Genomic DNA, 26,184 nt, shown 5'->3' with positions numbered 1-26,184 from the left:
CTTTTAGAATTCGGACACACTTGTGAAGATTTTGAAACCCACGCTTCTCACAGCACGACCCTCCTGTAAGGTACTGCCGGACTCCTGCATGAGCCGCCATGCATACGTCACCCCCTGTGAGTTGACAACTGAGCAGCGGTATCACAGGAGTAACATAGTACTTCAAAAATCATAAAAAATGTTTGTATATGTGTGCGTATGTATGTATGTGTATATAAATATATACTTGCTACGATTTGCACATTGCCTTGATTTGCACAGTTATTTTAGCTACGCAGGTATTGTGGTACGATCAGCGCACTGTTTACTGAAATTATTCAGTATTTCATACTAGAATGCAGACGGCACATTACTAAAGGGTATTTATTCCATCAATGTTTTGTAAATGCTGCTAAATATAGAACTTTGCACTTGTATGAATTTGCACAATGCTGGAACTTGCACAGTCACTTTATCTAGATAGATGTGGTGGCGTAATCAATCCACAGCGCCAACGGCAATTATGCAGTATTGTTTACTCAAATGTAGGTGGCATGGTGCTAAAGGTCACTTATACCATCAATATTTTGCAAATGCTGTTACAATTCGTTTTTATGCTAATGTTGACTAATTTGCACAATTAATCTGCAAACATCATATAAGATTTACAAATGCCTGAGTTCAGGTCAATGTGTTGTATGGCCACTAACCAATATGTATAGTTGCATTTGTGGTATTTTCTCTATATCTATTGGCCTGTTTGTCACGGGTTGCTTGCACTTGCACTTTAAATTCTCTGGCTTCCGCCCTAAGCGTCATGTGATCAAGGCCTCCGTGTTGAGGCCGAAACGCGTCATGGTGGTACGAGGTGCACAAATGGAATAAAAATTTCACCTTGCACTATATTCTTTTGGGTCCATGGTCGTCTTTCCCTGTGGATTGGGAGCAGTAGACTAAGTTCCTCGCATAAATATATATATATATATATATATATATATATATTCACTGAAAAAACCATAGGTTTCACACATGTTATAGTTAGCTGGACATTTCACTCGTAAAAAACCATTGAAATTCCCCCGTCATAGTTAGTGCAGGCAACTATAACTCACGCGACCGCAATCCTCTGCTGATGACATATGTGTCTTTATGAAAAAAAAATATTTGTAATATATGTATAGCTAAAATTTAATGGAAGAAGACATGGGCAAATAAGTGTCTAAATACAGTATTAGCATCAGCAGAGGATATATATGTGCGGTTAGTGCTACCACTGAACTTATAGGTAACTTCCAAAGCTCTTTGTTTTGCTATGTGTAATGTTTTGCTATGTGTAATGTTTGTTGACTGTGACCCACTAGTAATACTGTTTTGCTTTAACCTTTAAATATGCCTGAGATTTTTTCAACCGCTGATGAATTTTCTTGAAACTTAATTTGTTGCTCAAGTTATAGAAGGGTTTGAGGTGGGATAAAAGTCTTTCCAAAGCAAATGGTTTCTCTTTCCTCAAAGTTTTAAAGCTGAAAGCTGGTTAAAGAAGTTACTCCTTCAATTAAATGGTTTCAAAATCGTTGGCACAGCAATTTCACTTTATCCTTAAAATGACCCCTGTACTAGGTGTTGGACTTCATTCACTCTTTTTGAAAGTGCAGTAGAAATGTGTGCTTGTTGCTTTGGATCTACTTTACTGTTCAGCTCAATAAGTAATGCCCCAACAACGTCGGCGAGCATTTGACTCCTTATGGAAGTTGTTATCTTAACTAATGTTAAAAAATGTGAAGATCATTATCACTGGAAAGAGGAAAGAGTTGTGACTATTGTATGGTAAGGGAGATTGCAAACTTTGATGAATTTACAAAATACAGTAAAATTCAATTATTTGCTAGAAAGCTGATACTCTTCTCAGGACGAACCATGTGCACACCACTTCCAATGGTTTGTGTTATTTTTTAAGCGCTCTGTGATCTTTCATTTAGGGACTTGCAGTCTGGTGGAATGAACAAAGTTATATATAGAAGGATCTCTGGAGACGGGTCACAAACCTCCATGTGTTAGACTGATAATAAATCATAGTAATGAGCACTGAGGAATGTATAAATGTTTGAAGCTTTCGAATCACGTGACATTCTGCAAGTTCCCTTAATGAAACCTGGATTCAAAGTTTGCGTATTTGGTATTTTTTGAAATGTCTAAAAGATCCACATTTAGGGGATACCAGTGATGAAAGTTGCTCCCTTTACCATCTGATTTTATCACCCAGTAGTCTTCCTTCAGGCATCTGCTCTGTTTGTCTGCTGGGACCTTTAGCAGTCCTAATAATTGAATTGCTGTCAGTGAAAAATGTTTCAGAAACCTGAGGATCTAAGCTTATCCAGACATGGCTTAATTTCTGTCCCTCACTATTTTGTCATGTAGTGTATTATATGGTATATGTTTTTTTGTTTTTTAATACAAGGTTAGAGTTTTTGGATATCATTGGTTCTCAAGTTAAAACATGTAGGTTTATCTTAGATGGAGGCCCTGGGCACTGTCTAGTAAAATGTACTACATTCAGGTCCTGGCTGGGAAACAAGAAGCAGCTCTGTCTCAAATGGCCAAACCAGCCCTAGTCACTTTGTTTCCTTGCGCAATCTCGCTCTCTCCCTCTTTCCTTGCATCCATTTTCTCTCTTCTCCTTCCCTGAACGATTTTGTTCTACCTTTTCCCGCTCATTCTCTCTCTCAATAAGCCTTCCCATGCCTGTTGCAATTTACCTTGGAGAGTTGGAGAAAGTGATAGAGGCAGCAGTAGCAGCCGTAGCTTTCAAAACTGACGTCCAGGGCTTCAGCCCACCCGGGAAATGCATGGTGGAATAAAAGGCCTTTCTGACCCTGACTACATTTCTAATCCCATCTTTGCCAGGAAACATCTGTTGTGATGATAGGCAGGCTTACTAGTTTTTGGATGTCCACAAGTTAATCGGTAAATAGTAAGGGATATACAGCAAGCTACTACTAAAAGGTAAAAACGTCTTCTGAAAGATCAGAACACCACGATCTAGTTTTGTGCCTTAGGGGAAGTGTAACCTCATTACAGACTTTGGCCCACAGCCCTTGTCACTAGCCTTGCACTTTCCTGACAAGATATCCAGACACATCCCAAAACCCGAGATGGGGTTAAGGAGGATACTGCTGCTTGCACCATGTATTTGCACCATGTATTTACTACCTCAACATTTATTTGCTTTACCACCCCTTAGTAGCTGTAGGATAACTGAGTTTCCTCTGTCAGAGTACTCTTGCCCTTTATGAAAGGATTTCACTCTTTTCTCTCCTTCATTTCTTTCCCTTTCTTCCTTTGTCATCCACCTCCCATGCTTCTTCCGTCATCCTCCCCTCTCTTCTTATTTTTTGCCCCTCTTTTCTCCTCCACCCCCGCCCCCCCCCCCCTTTCGTTCACCGTATTTCCCCACCCCTTCTTCTGTTCCCTCCTCCCATCTCTGGAGTGGTGATAAAATCACTTGTGTAAGAATGTTGTACCTGTCTTTGTAGATCCTTCTTCACAATGGGAGCATTATAAATTGCATGATAAGATTTATCTCCCTATTGTGTTTAACCACACAAGACCACTGCACAAGTTTGCTCGAGTACATGTTGGCTCCAAACAGACCTACTCAGAAAGGAGGGTCAACTAAGGGAGGTATATAGTGCACCAGTGGGAAAATAGGATTGAAATTGCAGTTGTATTGATTTTTCAAATGTATTTCAAACTTAAAATTGTACTTCGTTGAGGCAAATTGAACTTAAATCCTACCACTTTGCCTATGTCTTGACACTAAAGAAACCAGAACAGGAAAAAAGTAGCATCCTTTCAACTGCTGTCTGCTGGGATTACACACTAAGGAACCACTCAGACAGTGGCATCTTTATGCCATTACCAATTTCTTAACTGTGAGTTGAGACTCCAGTACGATAGACTTCACTCACGCAAGTGCAAGAACGTTGCCGTTCTTAAGTGCCCACTGTTAGAAAGTGAATTATAATTTGCAGCATCAATTAATTTGAACTCCGCTCACTGGTAGCTTTGGCACAACGCAAACAGGTTTAACTTAGGGCAAGTGCAGTATTTATGCAGCATTAAACCAGTAATCAAGTTAAAACAACAAACTCCCAAACCAAATTAACAAAATAGTCAAAAACATAAACAAAATACAACCAAAACGACTAAACTCCAAAAAGAGGAACCAGAGAAATCCTATTTTAAAGTTTTAAGTAAAAATTGCACTTAAAATCACAATACAACAATTATAGTCTATGGAAGTGGTAGACCAGGACCAATGTACGATTTCAGGCTCATCACAATGGATCGCTGGTCGGATGCACTATGTGGGTTCGTCCCAGTCAAAGATTTTACCTTCTGACTTGGTCTTTTTTATGGAGCACAAAATACTTCAGAGAGGCAAGCCTAAAGCTGTATTGGAAGAAGGTGAATCAAAATCAGACATCTTTGCTAGGTGGTCCCCCTGACAGATCATTAGACCATGGAAGTGCAAAAATGTTTTACGTCCCAACATTTCAGGGTGTCAGGAGCACATCCTCTTGGTCACTTCTAAAGCTCTCAGAACCTCAGGGACAGCACTTAGAGTCCAGGACTCACTCCAGCAGAGGCCACCAGCAAATTCCAGTTCAGGGCTAGTTGTTGCTGGTCCCTTCAGAAAAAAGGCTTCTTGCAGCTTTTTCTGTCCCTGTAGCCAACTTACCCTTGGAGTCCATTTCTTTTCTTGGGTACAAGAGGGAGCAGGTCCAGTCGTTAAGGGCACCCCTCTAGTCGCAAACAGTACATCCAGTCCTTTTTAGGTCTTCTATAGATCCAGAAAATGTTCAGATGAAGGTGCCTTGGCATGCCACATTTAAGGTAAACACTTGCTAGTGGGTAGGAATGACTCCTGACTCGTCCCTGATCAAGTGGGTAAAAGGTCCCAGGGGCAACCCTACCCACTTTTTCAGCAGTTCCTATTTGCTCTACTGCTTAAAATTCCACCGTGCCTATCACTCCTAAAATCCCAGATGGAGAAACCCTTCCTCCCTTGTGCAGAGCGTGTGTCCACCCAAAGGCGTGGCCAGGGGAACAATCGGTCCCCTTCTCTGTGGTCTCCCAGGCCTGTTCTGGGGCTATCTCTTCTCACGTTTGGTTTGGTGACAGTCTGGCTTGCTGGACAAAGAGTTGCCTTCTCCAGGCATCACCTTAAGTTTACTTGTGAAAGAGCGGACTCCTTTACACGTTAATGAAGTTCCTTTTGCCCCTCTCACCCCCAACTGGCGTTCCTGCAAGGGTAAGAAACACCTCTCATTACCCAGGCCATTGTTCCTGCTAAGGGAGCAATTTTCACAACTTTTTAAGGCCAAGCACTGGCAGACCAGCTGTCAGTAGGCTAATGCTAATTAGCCTATTGGAGGTTCAGACAGGTAAAAGGTCACTTTCTAAAAGTTACTTTTCCTAAATATTTATTAAAATTCCACTTTACCATTACATTTGATTTTTGCTAAATATTAAAAGTTGTCTCTGCATGACTTTCGTAGCTGTTTTCTGTCAAATTACAGATTATCGTTTATAATTCTTACTTAGACGTTTTATTGGATTCTGCTACAGCCTGCCACCGAATGTAGCTTTTGGGGTGTAATCACTGGAGGAACATGCCTTTTCTTTTTCCACACCTCTTCCACTTTTGAAAAAGGAAACTTAGCTTGTGGGCAACAAGGCGTACTTATGGATGACATATTAATATATAAAAGCTTTCCTGCCTGTCAAAAAGGGTTATTTTGACAGGTCTGTATAGCAGGTGTTAGGCTTCTGCAGTCAGGCTATATAGGGTAGGCCTGCAGCCATGTCTGTCACTGTAGTGGATGTCACAATCCGTGCTGTAGTCCCCGAATGTCATTTAACTTTCCATGGCATGGGTGTATTTCTGCACCATTTACTGTTGGCCTTATAGGAAAGTCAAATATTTCAATTAAGCTTAGAGTTCTAAATCCAGCAAAATGGGTCACAAATATGGTGAAACCCCTGCAAAGATGGCCATTTCCTTCACCAATGTCTGTGTCGACAAACCAATCTAAAGTAATATGCCAAAAGCAAGAGACTTGGGTGTAGATCTTGTAAAATTTCAATAGTTTATACACTTTTGTCAGTCTTTTAATGCAAAACACAGTTTAATTTTTGTTAGATACTCACCTATTCAGCACATTGGACTTGTGCAAAAATATTTATACACTGTTCTTAAAAAATATTAAGAGACTAGTCCTAGTAACTATGTTCAGTACTCTGTACTATGTAACTACCTTAGTAATTGATAGTTGTACCACCAGCTGCTTGGGTGAGTGACCGAGGGAGAATACAAAGTCTTCTAAATCAATTAAGAGGACAACAAGATAAAAAATGCTGACCAGTTCTGTAAAACTTTCAGTCCAATGAATAATCAGACTTTTTTATCCTATCACTTCCTGGAAGGATGATTAAGCAACTGAAACAGCAGTGACTGTTGTTTTTGTGTGTGTTTGTTTTGTTTTTGCAGCACACACCTGACCGTGACTCATCACTAAGGAAATGTGCCACTTGAAAGGGACGTCCTCTGTAGGGCGGGGTGGGCCTGAGAAACTGGTCCAGTCAAACTGGAAAATATATGCAGGATTTTCTTCTGTAAATGTACCTTTTTCATCACAGCATTGCACTGCGCAGGAGAAGAGCCCTACCTCTGTGAAGTATATCATAAGCAGAGCCATTTTTTGTGTTAAATAAGGACACTTGTGACTAAGTTGTTGTGAGTGATGCAGACGTGGCCAAGAGAAACACTTCGGTGTATCTTCACGTAGTTGCAAAGATTTCTTGAGAACTTCATGAAGGTTCAAAAAAGAAACCAACTTTGTACTATCCCCAGTAATTTGCTATATGTGGGTGTGAGGCTGTGGAATTGGTGTGGGTTCTAAAAACCTGGTACAGTACTCAATATTTGCATCAAACCCAAGACACCAGAGCACACCTGATGAATGTTACTATTATCCTACATACATTGGACACTATCACCTTCAATTCTCTGATCCAATTTCAAGATAAATATCGCAATAAAAGTCCCAATTTCAAGAGCATGGCCGTAGAGATCCGAAATCAGTCTTTCTTTTCTGCATAAAAACACCGCATCCGACGCACGTTTTGCCCTCCTGGGCTTCCTTAAGGCTCGCTATTTGAGAAAAGTTGTCCTTACGATATCAACCAGTCCATAAGTGTCATGATACACATGTAAAAAAAAAAAACGATTTCCTATTTATTTCTCGTATAATTACAATTATTTTCTTGGTACTTTATCAATACGCAGTAGTCCTCCCTTTAGTATTCAAGTTTCTTATTTTCCAATATAGGTCGTTCAGTTATATTAACGGAACCTTGTTAAGTTCCATCTTCTCACTACAACGAGTCCGACGAGCGTGTGTCTCCAAGAAACTTGAATATTAAAGGGAGGACTACTGCGTATTGATAAAGTACCAAGAAAATAATTGTGACTATATGAGACAAACAAGTAGGAAATCGTTTTCTTTTTTACTTGTGTGTCATGAAACTGATGGACTGGTTGATATCGTAAGGACAACTTTTCTCAAATAGCGAGCCTTGAGGAAGCCCAGGAGGGAAAACGCGCATCGGCTGCTGTGTTTATATAAAGAAAAAAAGATTGATTTCGGATCTCTACGGCCATGCTCTTGAAATTGGGACTTTTATTGTGATATTTATCTTGGAATTGGATGAGAGAATTGAGGGTGATAGTGCCCAATGTATGTAGGATAATAGTAACATTCATCAGGTGTGCTCTGGTGTCTTGGGTTTGGAATGATATCTGGACTGTTTTGATAAGTCCGGTATTTTGATACTTAAGGTGGATGAGTATCTGGCACCAAGGGAGCACCCTAAATCAAAGTCAAAGTCTATTTATATACGCTCAATAATCAACAACAACCTAGGAGACATGATGTGCAGATCTTTTTGAAGCATATCCACCTTAGCTTGTCCTTTACTCAATATTTGTATGGAAACAGGTTTAAAATGAAAGTAGAACTAGGACAGATTTCTGTGCCCCCTCCTCTTAAAGCATTATTGTGTTTGAGAGAGTCAAGCCTTTTTGTTATGAGAAGCGGTTTAGAGTCACATAAAGTTTTTAGTATTGGACTGGGTTGCCAGGCACTTTAGCTTGTCAGATGGGCCGGCTTGAAAGAGACAGTGTATGGCCTGTTTTTTTTGTTTTGTTCCCTTAGGGCCCACAGGAAGAAAAAGCTGGGTCTTGAATTCCATCCCATCTGACTATGCCAGTGTGACCCATAGACTAGTTTAACTTTCTATGTTTTGTCTTCCTTTCAGGACAGCAGGATTCAAATGGCGTATCATTTTCCTTAAGAATCAAGGTATTAGTTTGGTACTTTTGTTAACCATGTAAAACCGCTTCATACCCTATCGCCAAGAATCTTACTGGGCTTCACAATAGCTCGCCCATTGGGAATTGCATTGGAACGCTCTTTGACAAAGCTTCTTTTTAAAAAGAAAAATAAGGTAAAACGACCCTCCACTCAAAAGATCTTAACAACTTCGGATCAATCCCTCTTTTGCCCTAGCAGCAAAAATTCTTAAAAAGTGAAGATGGCTCAAGATTACACGGAGAGTAACAATCTTTTAGAGGCCCACCAAGCGATATTTCGGCAAGATATTCCAAATCGGTGATCTTCTTTGTATTAGACAATCTCATGAGATGGGGGTAGTCGTGGTGTCATGGCACTGAATTTGCTTTATCTGTCAGCTGCATTTAACACCACTGACCATGGCAACTTTCTGGAGAGGTTGGAAAAGGCAGGATTCAAGGAGACATGAAGAGGCTAGTTGATGTCCTTTCCATCAGGACACACTCCAAAGGTGGTTATTACTCTGTTGCACTATAATCCTCAAGCTAAATTAGAATCCCTCCTTTATTCATTCTTCTCTTCACATGCAGCCAGGGCCAGACTGGTAACAGTAGGCACTGGGCGTTTTCCCTGTGGGCCAGAAGTGTGGGGTTCGGTTTTGGGCCAGTGTGGGCCGTTTTAATTATTGGGGGCTGGTTTTGCAGAAGTGCTGCAATATCGGCCCCCTGTAAAAAAAAGTGCAGCAGCAGTGTTTTCCACCAGCAGCCCCACCCAAAGGCCCCCACTCCCACCCGGGGACCGGTCCGACTTAATTGCAGGGCTGGTTTGCGTTCACAACCTGGCCCTGCATGCGGCCCTTGACCAAAGTTCTGTATAGTATAGCCTCTTCTGTGTATATCTATGCAGATTACACTTGGCTCCCATTTAGGATCAAATATTTGAACTTCAAAATGTAACACATGATGGTAGGAAACAAACAATTGTATTAAATACAGCAAACGCATTAGTCAGCCTTGTTGCAGAAACCCAGTCTGTAAACCATTAAATGAATACTTTTCTTTTTGTACCTGGAATATAAAATGTAGTTTGTCCCTAGTGGCATTTGGGGTGAAGCAGAAGAGAATGTGTACATTCATTAATACATTTCCATTTCAAATAGCCCAGAAATGTCACTTTGCAGAAGCTTGAACATAGACCTTGAGTTTTCTTAGGCATCAAAGGGTTATCACATTCTTGTCAGCCTTAATTCAGTCCCGGTTTTAGAGCTTGTAACGTTAATGTTGCATCTTCTCCAAACACTTCTCCTTTCTTTTGCTGTCTAGTCTCCAGAATACCTACTACTGCATCGTGACTAGTTAAAATAAATGTTTTGCCCTCATCACAGGCATAATGGGGTGGGAAACCACAGATAAGTCGTACAATCCACAGTCGAGAGTCCCTGATTCGTTTTGTGAAGCTCTGTTCATCGTAGCATGGTCACATGGCCCAAGCCTAGAGTTGTGTATTTTCCTACCTCCTTCCATTAGATCCCTTTTACAAATTCTTCCTCATAATGAGCTCTCTGTGCAGTGTCACTCAAATCAGCTAGGACTGTGTTGGCACTCACGTTTCCTCCTGTAGGGTCAGTAGTAAACAGGCAGGTAGTTATAACCGCAGGCACTCCAGCTCTCTTCACCCTCCACCACCTCAGAATTCATAAAGAACTGTAGTTTGTCACACAGCTCTGTATCATAGACATTTGAGGCAGACTTAAGATTCTAATTCAGGTCACTGTTCCCTCGTTCTCTAGAATTCTCTATATCCCAGCACAGCAGCAGTTGGAATTGTGCAGTCCACAATTTGTTTGGCTTTATGTGATCTGATACTGATCTCTTGCAATTGATTATCCATCTCCTTAAACATATGGTCAGTAGATTCCACTTGGCACTGTGCATCAACAATGCCATCCTTCATTGCCTCGAGGGCCCCTTCAATGGAGGCCACTATTGCCTCAGCACACTTAGTGGAAAAGAATACTTTTGCCACAATTGACATGATAGGCTCTTCCCCTGTGAAAGAATGAGCTCCCTCGTTGCAGTCATTCCTACTCTGTGATTCTCTCCATCCTTGAGACTAGATGGGCACTCCTGTTCTTATCATCAATTGCTGACAGTCTCAGCACAAGAGCCATAAGGCAGAAGGCCCCTACCTCTGCAGACTGCTGCCACCTACCTGCCTCTGTTCACCTGCTTCTCTTGCACAGTCTTTGTATGGTGATGGAGCCTCTGTGCTCATCTGTTTCAACCAAAGACCTCCGAAGTGTTACCTGGGGACTCTAAACCTCTTCTGTTCCCTTTGTCACAGCACACTCTTTGTCTGACCCAGCCACTGCCATGCTGCCACCTCCGAGAAGCTGTACAGGCTCCTCTTGTTGGGGCTCCGAGCCGTCCGCTGTCTGATGTCATGCTGTCATGTTGGCACTCATCCTTGGCACTCCTAAAATTAGTCCAAACACTGGCAATCACTTGGGATGCCATTCCATCCCATCATTTGCCCACCATGCCACCTCAATGTGAACCCAGCCAGATCCAACTCTCCAGGCCAGTCCATACCATCCCTGAACTAGAACACAAGCAAGCTAAGACCAGTTTCACAAGCAACCCAAGGACTGTTTTCAATAGACCAGGAATGAAACTGATTTGCATAGGGCTGGGTCTGATCTGAGGGGGCATGGTAGGCAAAAGAATAATGGGTTGAAATGTTACCACGAGCGATTGCCAGTAATTAGACTTGTTGCAAGCATTTCCTTCATTACCCTTTGTGTGTTTGCTACTTTTTATTTACCTGCCTCATTTATTAGGCTTGAACACGTGTTGCTTTGCGTTTACAGAAACGTTAGCCATGCTGCTCAGCAGCCTCACTTCTTTACAGCTTAATATCATTGGCAAAGCCATTAGGTCTCATGGGTGAGACCTATTGGCTTTGCAGATCTAGTGTCTTTGACAGTGCTTGTTGTTTTGTGCATCCATGATGATCAGCACTCAGATCACTTAACTTATATTAGTTTTGGAGTAGGGGACTAGTAGTGCATTGTGTCCAAGCTAGTGTATTGTCATTGCATAGTATGAGAAGTAAGTAATTTACACTGCACTTCACATCTACTGTCTCCACGCCAAGGTAACTGCATGGATACATATATATGAGGCACTCAATTAAAAAAGTCTCTCACTGAAATGCTTATTACCTGAAGCAACAAAGGTGGCTTTTTGGGTTCAAAAGAAGGGAAATTGTTTTGCAACAGAAGCCATCTTCTCTGTAGGTTGGATGCTGTCTTCATTAAAGAATATTCTGCCCATTACATAAGCCAAACGAAAGAGGGGCAGAGTATTACCTTTCCAGCGAGCCACAACTTCCACCTGTACTGAAGTGCGATAAGCTGGGGCTTATGCTATCTTCTACTCCTAGCCAGTAGAGATTTCTCTTGACTTTGGGTCAGAGTGGCTTTTGATCGGAAAAGAGGGAACATATCTCCAGGCACTGTGAGCTTTTTGTAGCTTAAGGATGTGTTTTTGGGTACAGACAGCTAGAATTATTAAACTCTTGTTTCTACAATAACTGCTATTGAAGCTGAATTAACCGTATCTGCGAAACTGGGCCAAATTATGATTTCTGACGCTAAGGGCCTGATTACGAGCTTGATGTTCCGGTCTGACATCGGTCGTCCGTTCCCGTATTACGAATTGGGAGTGTTACTTGTGCAGGGACCACCGTTGGACCGCCAGCACAACACTAACCGCGAGGACAGCGGTCGTGGGGGCAGCAGTCTCCATAGGATGGTCCAGAGAAGCTAGGCCGCTGTCTGTATTACTAATTGGCTGTTCCGCCAGCTGACTGCTGCGATTGGACCGCCACCTAAAGGACGATGGAAAGGAAGGATTTGGGGTGCATAATCACCCCTGTCCTGTTCTGCAGATTTTGAGGTGGATCACTTCCTCCAGGTCCGCCGTACACAGGAGCAGCTGCACCCGAAGAAAAAAGACCCCGTCTGTGGCGATACACGGGTAAGTGCACATTACACCATATACCCGTTGCCGGGATTGGCTACTTATGGTTCAGAACCTGGTAATGGGTAGGTGGTATATTTCCAAATGTATCATGCATATGTGTGCATTCAACACACATGCAGGTAAAATGTACACATATACATTGATTTATATAGAATGACATTGCCCACCAGTACAAGCTCGCCGCAGCCACTGCTCCGGCCCGCTGGCAACTCTTGATATGGCGTGCTGGAGATCTCCAGTGCACCGGTCTCCTCGTGGTTCTGCGGCGGTCGGACCGCCAAACTCCTAATAAGTCCCTTAGTAATCTTAAAGTTTCAGCAAAAGCTTTTCAGCCATAACACTTGGACACATACCTTCGCTTCCCCTAAAGGTCATACTAAAAACGTACACTGTCCCAGACACACACAAGCTATATAGCCTCGTACCTGAACACCCAGAATAGTGGTTCAGGGGCATGCTGATGTTATGAAGTCCTATACAAATTCTATTGCAAGAAAGGGAATTATTAGTTGGGGAGGATGCAAGTGTTTCTCAATTAATAAGTACACAACCTTCTGTCTGCAGGGAACCAAATATCCCATTCTAGCACTTGACTATCTCTGTTACATGTCTGAGCAGTCCAAAGTCTCTTTTGGGATATGGTGTGGGCTAGTTCCCCAGTCCACAGCCACACAACAAACAACACCCATTAAATCATTGTCCAATCAATGTTATTGGTTAAATAGTGCGTGCGTAATAGAGTAGTATTAATTTTTACTTATAGTAGGGAAAAGTACTCTGTTACGCATACACTACTCATTACTACACATTAATTTACAAGTATATACATGATGGCAGGTAAAAATATCCTATGCCCACCAAACAATTCAAGCTCCCAAAACAAGCCCTTAACCCTAAAACCACTGTACCACAATTATACTAACACAATATAATGGGGTGTACGTACCAAACAGGCCTGATGGCTTTATCAGGGCTTCATCACATTAATAAAAGAAGAAATATGTCACAATAAACCACAGCAACACCATTAAAATCACTAAGGATCATACTATTTTACAATGATATACCTTACCCGTAAAGATTCTTTACATGGAGAAAGTCTGATTTTCACTGCTCTCCCTCTTTATGCAGGTCCTGTTTGGGCCACTGACACTTCTCCTGAGTCCGGCATCTTCCTCAGTAGCACCCCAGGGCCCCCAAGGCAGAGTGTTGTCCCTGCCTTCATGCACCAGGTCCAATGGCCTGCTTTGGCCACTTGCAAAGTGCTTGTGTAATTTGAAGTCAAGGGGCCCTTTCTTCTGGAGGACTAGTCCGCAGAAGAACCAGTCCTCCAGGGTCCCCCCTTCTCATGACCTATTACCCTAGCTGTGCAGCACCAGACCTTAGCTTAAAAAGCAGACCCTGGCAGTTAATTCTCTCCGTTCATTTCAAAGAGCCTTGCAGTGTGTCAGACTGAATTAGTGAGACTCGTGGAAGTAGTAGTCTAAAAAGGGAAAAATCCAGGGTGGTTAAATTGGGAGGAACTCATTTCTCACAGTTACATTGCAATACAATGAATGCACAGAGATGTTGATATTCTGAATGCAAAGTTCACAGATCCCACAGGAGAAATCACTTGAAACCAGGTCTTGCAGAAACTTGAATATAATACATTGATATCTGAGAATTACTGTACCTGCCATAGGAAACCAGTGACTATTACAGTGGGTTGAAGAAACAGAATTCATCTTTCTGTGCCAAAATATCTATCTGATGTTTAGCATTTTGGGCACATTGCTATCTGACAAAAGTTGTCTTGGAGGTTCCAAGGTGTGTGTAATATCCATAGCACCGCTTTGAGATAACTATGACAACAGCAACATAACAACATCCCATATTAATTGAATTAAAAAAAGGTTTTCTTCAATTTCCTGATTTATGTGTGGGGGGTTCAAGTGAGTGCAGTTTTTTTAGAATGTGCTCATCCCGTAGGCAGCAATTCCCAAGAAGATTGCTTGTGTCTTCTGAATGCTCAAATGACCAACGTTTTTAATCAATTCTAGCAAGCAAGACAGACACAATGGAAAGCTGTGGCCATCAGTTCTAAAAGATTTGAGTATCCTCCTTAAAGGATTGAAAGTACAATCTAGATATTTGCATGAAACTCATAAATGTTTAATATCCAGGGTGGTGGATGGGACTCTTGAAAGACCCCACAAGTAAGTAAAAAAAGGAAGAACAAAAGGACTACAGCCTAACTCCCTGTTTTTGTCCTTGAGGAAGAATAAGAACTACACGCTTGCAGGGCTGGACACAACACCTTGTACTGCATTCTCTTGATCAATCTGCAGCACTGAAAGGAGTGAAGAGATCAGATAGTGAGAGCAGAGTCGCATGAATCTCGGTGTTGAGAAGTGCCAAGGTCGATCCTTCATTGAAGTTAGTGAGCCCTGATGATTAGGTGCCCAGTCGTACAGTGGTAGACATGTCTGAGAGGGATAATTGAACCATATTAGTGCAAGTCCTTGAACCCCTGCAACACATTGGAGCCCTTGGAGGTGGGAACAGTGGTTCACAATACCAAATGCTTCTGAAATAGTCACTATCACCAGCATCTGTCACCAGACTACACCATGTGTAGGTATTTCTTCTGACATCCAGCAGTGCACTTCAATGCTGTTCAGCCTGCCTCCTGTGGTCTTGTGTTTATTCAGGTGTCCCTGAAGTATTTTGTTCATTTCCAGGATCTCGCTTATGACTGGAAGGCTGCGGGAAGGACATTCGTTTCTAGGGTAATCCAAATGTGCTTTCTTCAATAGTCATAGCTGCCAACCTGGCCCATGTTAAGTGTGACATTCTGAGTGAGTCCTAATTTTTAGCCAATGTCCGTTTCCATTTCCGCGCTTTTAAGTCCTTACTTACAATGGGATAAGCTACACGTCCCATAATAAGTGGTGATTAATATACGCCTGAGTGCCTTTATAAGGTCACAAAACTCTACGTTGACTTGAAAGTTTTTCTTTATGTACGCATTGGGATTGGTTATTTTCCTTTTAATGTCTGTGACGCGTACTATTCCTTGTTGACTGAATCTCCCCTCTTCCTGGGGGGTAGAGGGGGGAAGAGAATGAGAGAGAGAGAGAATGAGAGAGAAAATGAATGAGAGAGAGAGAGAAAAAATGAATGAGTATGTATGTATGTATGACAAAAAAGGTCAAAGTGCCCTTTGAGGAAGAAATCACTTTGTCAGTTGCTGCCTTTGTAACCTATGGTTTAGTGGAGCCCCACAAAGCCACCCAAGTGACAAGAAGCCTCTGATGCTATTTCTGCTTTTTATCAAGAGCATTGCTTCTTAGTTGTTTGTTTTTCCATTCGATTTCCAGATCATAGAATATAGATGTGGTTCACAAGCCAAAAGTATAACTTGAGTGCACAAAATAAGCCAAACTGCACTTTGAAAGTCACAGAACACAGATTTGTGAAATCGTCCAGCATGGTAACTTTTCCATAATTGGAAGTTTAGGTTGTGTGATGGGAAACCGTGCAGTGGCCCTGCAAAATGTAGTGAATGCAAAATGTAGTGAATCAGAAACTTGCAAATTTATGGTTATTCATGGTCCCTTTGCTAGTAATTTGCTACCTTGACAACACCCATAAAACTACACTTATTAAAGACGAGATAGTTAATTTCTATGGTGGGACAGAGAAGGAAACGTCCCCCACAATTAATGAGTTAGTAATGCGTTTCTCCCAAAAGAAAAACATATTGTGCCTTTAGGGGGAAAGTGCAAATGTATATTCCTTTGTGTTATAATCATACAGATGTACCATCACAGTACAACTCTATTTGGTACATTTTTAGAAGTAGGTGTACTCTGGGAAATCCACAACTGCTCTAGATTTACACAACTACTTATTGGATTTCTTGTGAATCCCCAAAAAGTCAGACATCCATCCGTGTGTAAGCCTACAGTACTGTATGTGTAAATGTATGGTTGTTCCCGTCATTATTTATGTTTTTGAAGATTTACATGGAAGTTATTTTTCGTTAAAAAAAATAGTTTAATTGAAGGATCAAATGAACAAAACAATGTTTCTTTCCCACTAGGAGGCTGCCCAAGCTTTGATATATGCTGACATGGCAGGATCGGGACTGGAAGGCATTCAAGATAAAATAAACGAATACATGGAAAGAGTCCAGGCTCTTTACAGTGCAGGTTAGTGCATAATTTACTGTTTCATGCCCTGTTTTTATGCATCGTTTCATTTACTTGTGTTGATTTATTTGAGGTTAGTGCCGGTTTTGTGCAAGGAAAGTCGAATCGCGAAGAATCCAGCTATTACGCTACTTGTACATTTGGCACTCTTGAGTGAAATCAACCATTTTTATGTGGTAGGCAGACAGCAGTCCATCATTTTGGTGGAATTCCAAAACTAAGAGTGCCATCGTGATGCAATTTTGTTTTGAGGAAAGTGCATGATAATATAATACTTTTTCCATACAAGAAAGAGCCTCTTTTTGGATGGTCACCATTTGTTTTGCTGATTACTATGGATGGTTTTTGGAACTCTGCTGTACAGGCCCCAATGTATGTGCTCTGACCCCTAAAACATGGTAAACGTAGCTAATCCCCAATTGGCAAATTTTACTTTACAGTAAGGCCATGGAATGTTATATGGTGCCGGAAAATACTTAATTGGCATAGAAAGTTGCATGTAATTTGTGGGCTGCTGCACTTAATGTGTCATTCATTATAGTGACAAGGAAAATATGGCTTCTGGCCAGCATGTTAAGTCTGAACTGTTGCAGCCTTTAAACTTGCAGGTGAACCTGTAAAAATAAACCTGTTTGGCCGGAGAGAACCCTACTTTAAGTATTAAAAAAGTCACCACTAAGTAGGCCTTGCCACCTATTCGGAACGATGACTAGTATTTAAGAGTGGTAAATGCAAACATTTAATATTGGTAAGTACCTACAGTGACTAGCCCCCAAAAGCTATTTTCAGTGTGAAGGACTGTAGCAGTCCTATGAGAAAAACAAATGTCAGTCACTATTTTTGTTAATTAAAAATCTGGTTTAGTAGTGAATTTGGATTTTTAATACTAATTGAGGAAAAGTTACTTTTAAAAAGTTAGACTTTGTCTGCCTGAACCTCCAGTAGGCTAATTATCATTAGTCTACCCGCAGCTGGACCATGTTAGTACTTCCACTTATTGGGCCTCTTGACAGGAAGACTTCAGTGTGAGGTATGTGACTCCTTTCAGCTCAGGAAGGAGATTTTGGGAGGGCTCAAGAACTTAATTAACTTGAAAGGGACCAGGGCAAGGTCTGACAATTCATAGTTAAGTGTAAAGGGGGAGACCTGGGTAAGAAAAGCATTTCTTTCCAAGGTACACAGTGGCCAGCTTGACACCAGCTTGAGACCATTCATCTCCAAAGGGCAGAAAGGCAGTGCCATCCAGGATTTTACTTAGAAAGTGCATTGTGAGATAGTTTGAAGTAAGGCAAACAGGATGTGCTACAAAGTTGAAAATGTTGCCCTTGGGAACATTTTTCTTCATTATTTAGGCAGTGTCCAGGAGTCACTCCCACCCACTGGCTATTCAGTCCTACAAATGTGACTCCTCTTTCCCGATCTCATAGGAATAAATGTGGACCTGAGGAAAAACAGAAGTGGACTCGACCTGCTGTCTATGACCTGTGTAGAGGGCTGGACCACCTCCCATTTGTACCCAGGGCAGAGAGGTGGCCTCCAGAGATCAGTTGACTTGACCTCCTGTACGGCTACAGGGACTCATCAAGCTGCAAGAGGCATTTTTCCTTAAGTGTCCACCTGAACAATTACAAATGGACTCTATTGGAGTGAGTCTTTCCCCCTAGTGCTGTCCCTGAGATCCTGGGGGCTTTGACGTGTCCAAGGGGAGCTGTTCCAGAAACTCTGAAAAGTTGAAACTTAGAACATTTTGGCATCTAAGCTTCAGCTGGACCTTGCATCAACAGTGTCCAATTTCAAGATACAGCTCTAGGCTTACCCCGTTAGAGGATTTTAAACTCCATTAAAAATACTAAGTCCAAAAGTAGAAAACTTTACTGGGCGAAGGTGTCAAAAGTATCTGTCTGACGATAGAACTTTGGCGTGTGCAAATTTTGAATTTTGTCACTTGAAGCTTTCCCCACCAAAACCACTGGTTTCAGTGGGACCTCTTCCAGCAGCTATCTGGCTTCAAGAGGACTGAGGCAGTTACCTCCTGCAACCTTGCCCTACTGGAGGATTTCAACTTTAATTTCAGAGACTGAGTCAGAAGGTAAAATCTTTGACTGAGATGAACCCGCTAAGCGTATCCAACCTATGCTCCATCATGATCTGCTTGAAATCGTGCGCAAGTCTCCTTGAAAAGTGCATTGTAACTTCTAATTGATGCCTTACTTTTTCTTAAGTGTACAAAGTGAAGGATGAAATACTTGGGGCTGCATCCCACTCCATCGTTCTTTTGCACATTTTCAGCTCAGTTTGAACTCCGCCATATGCAAATCAGTCTTCACCCTGGGAACAGTCGCGCCCGAATCGCCAGGCCAGGTTCTCCCTCAACCAGAACACAAGTAACCCAGGTGGAGGTGTGAAAAGTATCTGACTGATGAGAGAACTTTGGCAGGTGCAAATTTATTTTGTTACATGAAGCTTTCCCGACCAAAACCATTGGTTTCGGGGGGACTTCTACCAGCAGCTATCCAGCTTCAAGAGGACTGAGCCCGATACCTCCTGCAACATTGCCCTGCTGGAAGATTTGAACTTCAGTTACAAACACAGAAGGTAAAATCTTTGCCCAAGACAAACTCACTTAGAGTATTCAACCTATGCTCCATCATGGTCTGCTTGAAATCGCGCTTAGGTCCGAGTCAACCATGTACTTCTAATTGGTGCTTTTACTTTTTATTAAATCTTTCATATCTCCAGTTCTCATTATTGTTTTTTTGTTGGCATTCTCTGCATGAAATGTGTCTCTATTTTAGAAACTAGTTGCAGATTTTATAGTCTTGTGTTTTTACTTCTTAACTGTTTTGCTGATGCTAAAAACTTCAAACATTGTCATAAGTTAAACCTGTCTGCTTTGTGACAATGCTAACACGGGGTTGAGCTCAAGTTTGTATTATTGAAGCTGTGTTTTACTATGATAAGTTTGTGGCCGTATTCCTGTTGGTGGACTCACATCGACCCCACTTATTAACCCACTTTATCAGATCCATGAATAGGGAATGAATTAGTGAAAAGGTGTGTACCAGGCTTGGGTTTCAGTATTGGTTGCCAGGATTAAATACCAACCCAGGAAAAAAAACTTACTGCAATTCTTTTAACAATAGGAATTGTGTGAAGGCTTGTTAGTGTTTCTTAATCTGAATTTTTTTTTCTATGCTCATTCCACCCGGTAGTAAAAAAGAGGATGACAAACAAGCATTGGCATAGCCAATAGGTCTCGCCTTTGGGACCTTATAAGTGTTTAGCCATGCAACAGTTGCATAACTAAATACTTATAAGGTCCCAAAAGCGAGACCTATTGGCTATGCAAAGCGGCCGTGAAAGTGATCGCGATCAAACATCAAAGCGGCCGCGAAAGTAAAAGTAAGCTCGGTCAAGCGCAGCGCGCGTGCCCGCGCACATGCACTGTAGCTCTAGGCTGGCCTGGTAGCACTTTTTGGAGCCCTCACAAAATGTCTCGCCAGACCAGCACATGCGTTGGGTCAGGCGAGACCTAAAAAGGGAACAAAGATAATGAGAGGGAAGGTAAGTAAGGCAATTTCTTCACGGCAAGAGTCTGTTCTCGCCACACTGCGACAATTTTTATATGTTTTTTACTGGGTGGTTGCCCCCTCTGTTTGTGAATGTGTGCGTGTCCACACTCGCACAGTCTGTCACCACTGCTGCTTAGCGTCAGCAAGAGTGTGTGGCGTCCGCACACTCGAGGGGGTTGCAGGTATGCCCAGGATGGGCAACCACCCGGTTAAAAACATATAAATATTGTCGCAGTGTGGCGAGAACCGACCCTTGCCCCGGAGAAATTGCCATAAGTTCCCTTTGGCAATGAAACATGTTGGCCCTCTATAACAAATTAAATAGTAGGCAACAGTGTGTCTTGGTTTTAATGTGAGCAGACCCACAGCACATAATAAAATAGGATAGCCAGTGGATGTCTAGCTCGTTTTTAGACTTGGAATAGCGGTATTGATGCTTAGATCCCGCTACTCCTTACAGGGTTGGTACAGTTGGGCACGCGGATAAGGTATCCTGAGTGCCGACATTACGATACACCACACTGAGCACGTTGTTTCTTTTCCTTACTTTGCTATTCTTTTGTGTTACGGGTTGGCAGTTGCTGATGATGAGAACCTGAGGGTAGAGGTGAGAATCAATCTGCACACCCCCGTGGTGTTACTCCCGTGAGGCACTGCCAACCCTTTTCACCACTTTTTCCTACTTTTCGTCATCCACACCACTGGGTGGTATAGACTAGGGGAGACTAAGTTAAAAAACTTTTTTAACTAAAGGTGAATGGATTCCCTAGAACAGACTGTATAATTGTAGCCGCTGTTTATTCACACAAATCTGGGTGATCAAACTATGATGGAGGGATTTCCAAGTACCTTGTTCACCTAAAAGATCAGGTCTATATTGTGTTGTAACACTGTGAGTGGGGGGCGACCTGATCTATATCCCTCTTTAGCTCCTTTGTTTATACGTTTGTTCTATAGCAAATATATGTGTATCTATATGTATATATATGTGTGTGTGTATGTGTGTATATATGTGTGTGTGTATATATATATATATATATATATATGTGTGTGTGTGTGTGGGTGTATATATACATATGTGCATGTATATATAGGTGTATGTATATATGTATATGTGTATATATATATGTGTATGTATATGTGTGTGTGTGTGTGTGTGTGGTTGTGTGTGTGTGTATGTATATATATATATATATATATATATATATATATATATATAATAATTCACGTGTGGCAATGGGTGAAAAAGCACCAATTAAATTAAATCGCCTTGTGGCAGAGAACACTGGTGTTGTGTTACATTGTGTATTCAGAAGGGGAGAGGCGCTGCGCTTTAGTGCACTGGATACCTCCTGACAAATTAAACGCCAAGAATTAATCAAGGAATTTAGTGATAATGTGGCATTCCTTATTTATCTATCTCTCTCTCCTTACTGTCTCAATAGTTCATTGGTAGGGAAAAACATTCTTGTAAATTAAATTGATATATTTCATCTGGGCAAAATGCCTTCCTTTTCTTTTCTCCAACACACATTTGTCAAGCAAAAATGCTAATTTGTCTGTCAAAATACTCCAACTTGTTTCTCGAAAATATATTCATAAAAAATTCATGAACTGTTTAGTTTGATATACTTTGGTCTGGCTAACCACAGGGTATAGCTTGGATCCTATGGCACAGCAGGAAAGGGACCCATGGCTGGGCATGGCCTTGGCCGCTCACAAGTGGCCAGTACCTCAATGAGAAGGCCTAACAAGGCCAGAACTGTTTTTGTGTTGATTATGTTCTCGGCTTTATGGCATCTCATCTGGCAGTTTGAGATGGACTCTTCCCATGTGGGGCAGGGACAGTACTGATTTGTATAAGGTGGCCTCTATCTAGAGTGGCAACGTTGACGAAAAACAGATGGTTTGGAATGCTACCTCGAGCGATTGCTAGTGGTTTAAACCCTGTGCAAACATTCCTCCCATCATCTTTTTGTGTGCTAAGAAAGGCAATGATGTCTGCAAAATCCAGATGGAGAAATCTTCATGTTATCCAATTGGAAAAAGAATGGTGCAAGAGGCAGCCATGTGCAAAAACTGATTTTGGCTCTCCCTTCCATATAAAGAAAGGATTGGGTTTGAAGTCAAAGAAAGTAAATATGTGCTTGGAGGTGGTAATTCAGACCGGCAGGATGCCTATGCCCTGGTAGTAACATCTTGCAGAGTAAGAGTCTTGCAATGAACAAGTAACTCTATCCATATAGGAAGTCTCTGTAACAAATATCCATGGCTCTGTCTAAAGGAAAGAGTATCCATGGTTATAAAAACTTCTGTAAACAAATATAACGTTTCCCAGCAGAGAGCTAGCCTCCAAGAACAGAATACATTTTATCAACAAAAGCGCCGCAGTCTGGATATAAATGAACAAATCTCAGTTGTGCGGTCACCTCAAAGTATTGAAGTGATCAGTGGCAGACAACTGTCTTATCTCTTGGCGATAGACATGTTTTGCACAACTATACTCCACCCTTGACTGCAGGGTTGATAACATTAACACGGTTAATGCGTAATGTTGCCAAGATACAATGTTCAGATTTGGAGATGTAGCAAATCTCCTTTCTATGATCCATCCATGATTCAATATTTCTGAGCACCATCCTTTCAAAGGTTATTATTTCATCCTATAGTGTAGAATAAACATGTTCTTCAATGTTTCTCAGTTTATGTGGTGATTATAGCCAGCTCAGCTTGATAGTAATCTGTTGCTTATAATGATGTTCATGCACATAGGCGATTACATTAATTGTTGCTTAAAACTTTTATGTTTTATGAATGAACCCAAAGGGACCACTGCATGAACAGAAATATTGTATAACCAGGTTCTTAGGAATATTGGATAGCCCTTAGTACATTTTGTTACTTCAGTAGCTCCCAGACAATGACATGACTTTACTTGATTGAACTGCTTATTTGCCTGCCAGTGCACTCTCATTACTGCAGCTTTGACATACATTTTACCATGTTGTGGAGTGAAATCTAAAGAGGTAGAATGGTTTTTTGAGGGGCTCAAATATAAAAAAAAAACAAATTGTAGTATGTGGTAGGTAGTCTTGTTATTGCTACCTAATGTCTCAAACTATCACAAATCAGATCTCCAGTGATTAAGAAGATGGTTTTGTTTTACAATGACAAAAAAGTGTAAATTGAAAAGGCTTGTATGTAGGCGTTATGGTGAGGAAGAACAGGTTAGATGTATTTTAGATTAAGGTTTATTTGGCCAATGTGAAAATGATGGTATATCAAGGTTATGGTGTTTTCTGTTATTGTCTTCCCTACCCTTCCTTGTATTAGTCCACTAATGTAGGTTGACCTTCCTGGTTGTAAGATTGTAAAATGTGATTGCTGGATTAAAAGACGTTCCTTGGCACAATTGAGGTTGTCTCGTATACTATGGACATTTGTCACTTTCACTCCTACAACCTTTCTTACAGCAGCAACACTTTGGTGGCTATTTCATTTGCTTGGCTTCGATGTGCTCAGGTAAAATTCAAATATTCCATCAGCCGCAAAACAAAATGTTCTTTGTTGAACAGTTTGACATGAATAATGAAGGCCCTTTTTATAATCTACATTACTAAAATGTCTTAAGTCGTTCTTAAAAGTATGTGTAAATCATCCTATTTTAATGATCACTTATTCTGCCTAATATTGGACAGCTCTTTGCTCTCGTTGGCAAGCCCCTATCTCTGCATACACACAAAAGCAATGAAATTACTTTTATTTTCTCTCTTTTGAGGTAGTTCAGGCCCAGAATTCGGATCCCTTGAAGTCGAAGCAGCAGCTTGATCTTGAGCGGGCCCATTTTCTGGTGACTCAAGCGTTTGATGAAGATGACCAGGGAAATGCAGAAGAGGCCATTGAGCTGTACTCGGAGGCTGTGGAACTGTGTTTGCAAACAGTACGTTAAATCTTCAGCTTAGCTTGGTGGAATTATGTTCTGGTAAGACATTGTTCCCCTTAAATCAAGTGAATGTGTTCATAGACTCTGGCTAAAAACGTTGTACCTGTTAGAACATAAGATCGTTCTCGAGGACTTATTTCCAGTGAAGCTTAAGTTGAAGAATAGATAAGAATGATCAAAAGTCCAAAGCTGAGATAGACGTGAGCATTATTAATACAGAAACTACAATTCATGGGTAAAAAATTATCTAAACGATTTTTGCATGTGTCCTAGAGCTGTGTTGAACCTATGAAAATTCGATGTTTAGTTAGAAAGTGCAGTTTACATTTGAGCCTTAATTTCCTGTGTCATTATTTATTGTTGAGTTAGGGTTCCAAGCGTTTTCAATCTTAACAGAAACCTGTAGTCTGCTCCAAACATCAGAGAAAAACTAAATACAAATATGTATTTTCTTACAGAGGTAGCATTTTCCCCTCTATAATTAATGTTGAACATTTGGGGGAATTTATGATTTTGGGATCCAGCGATCAACCTGCAGAAACCTTTACCCAAAGTATTTGTACATCAACATGTCTAAAGTTGATGCAGGCTTGAAAAATTACTTTTTGCCGTTCAACCTTCTATATAGAGGTTTGTTGGTTTAGAAAGAACTAAAAAACTACTGAGAGTAGGTTCACCAAATTTAGTAGACAGTTCTTACTCGGCTTAGGCTGCTTGTGAATGCTTCATATAGTGTTGTCTATCTATTTGTTTAGATAAGCGACTATAGATATTTATAAATATGTGCTGCGTAGATGCAGCAGTTAGGGTCACTGTGGTTCTTATGTTTTGCATCGTAAACAAAGAGGCCAGTCACTTTAACCTTTTTATGGGTGTTTTTATGATTTTAGAAGGGATATTTTTCCCTGTAGTATGCTTTGGCCTGTGACCAAAGTAAGAACCCATTGTGCACAGCCATCAGCCGTGTTCATTGGAATGTGACCAGCAAATCTAAATATGAAGGGAAACCGCCTTTACAACAAGGTTTTTACCACGTTGTACCTTTACCATGCATGTTTTTAGAACGCAGATGCTTTTACAACGTATGCCTTTACCACGCATTTAAGGTGAATTCGGGGGTGTGGGGGGTCTGCCCCACAAATACTGTGTGTGTGTGTGTGTGTGTGTGTGTGTGTGTGTGTATATATGTATGTATGTATGTGTATATATATATATATATCACCAACAATCCCGATAATGGGGAAGGCTGTCAAGTAGGACGGTCCGTGTTGGGGTAATCGGCAGCCCCAATTAAAAAAATCCAAACTTTTCTCTTCCGAAAGTATACACGGACACCAGGGAGATTTGCAGTTATAAAGCTAGTTTAATGGACTGCACACACAACGCGTTTCAGCTTTTCGCCTTGTTCACGCTAAAGAAAGTTTTTTTCATTAAAGTTAAATACAGTTCATAATGCGCAAAATAAACAACAGACTCATCTCGACCACATAATGCAGTACAGGGAAATGGTAACGTGGCGGCCATCTTAGCCTAGTACAAAATTCATTGTAAAAGCTTATAATACCAAGCAGTATGACATGAAGCCTGAAAAAATAAAGGCATAATAACAAATATTGAACTTGATTATCACACAAAATTAATTATAAAGTGATGACTGATTGTGCAAACTGAATCACTCTGCACATGCTAATTATAATAAAATTATTAAGGCATGAGCATAAATTATACAAAACATATAGCCCGAGTGGGCCGGTATGCAACTAAATCACGTTGGACGTACTTCCAAATAATCGATAATGTAAAAGCTTTATACATTATACAGAGATTCAGCCCTGATGGACAGATCTCTCTTGCTGTTAAGGCTAGGGTAATCAATGTACACCCCACCAAATTGGTAATGATGTCAAAACCCATGCAAAGCATGAAGCCCCAGTGGGCATAATAGAAGAAGTACAGTACTTTAAACAGTTCAATTAAGTGTAATCCGAAGTTCAAGTTCATCAAAAGGCCCCAACATGATTATGATACCAATCC

General features: G+C 41.1%; 1 protein-coding gene across 6 annotated transcripts in view; it reads left to right on the top strand.

The window, feature by feature from the left end:
- Positions 1–26,184, top strand: part of CAPN7 (calpain 7) — a 371,178-nt gene that overhangs the window by 89,480 nt on the left and 255,514 nt on the right. For 3 of the 6 annotated variants that reach the window (XM_085630640.1, XM_085630639.1, XM_085630641.1), the window contains 2 exons: positions 16,527–16,635; positions 23,990–24,147. In XM_085630640.1, coding sequence (XP_085486766.1) covers positions 16,527–16,635; positions 23,990–24,147 — 267 coding nt within the window. Of the gene's footprint in view, positions 1–16,526; positions 16,636–23,985; positions 24,190–26,184 lie in introns of those variants that run through there. The other 3 variants (XM_085630642.1, XM_085630643.1, XM_085630645.1) reach the window with 3 other exon arrangements.

This window comes from Triturus cristatus, chromosome 10 (genome assembly GCF_964204655.1).
Source record: "Triturus cristatus chromosome 10, aTriCri1.1, whole genome shotgun sequence".
NCBI lineage: Eukaryota > Metazoa > Chordata > Amphibia > Caudata > Salamandridae > Triturus > Triturus cristatus.
The sequence above is the reverse complement of the archived record's forward strand: the minus strand, read 5'-3'. Positions and strand labels throughout refer to the sequence as shown.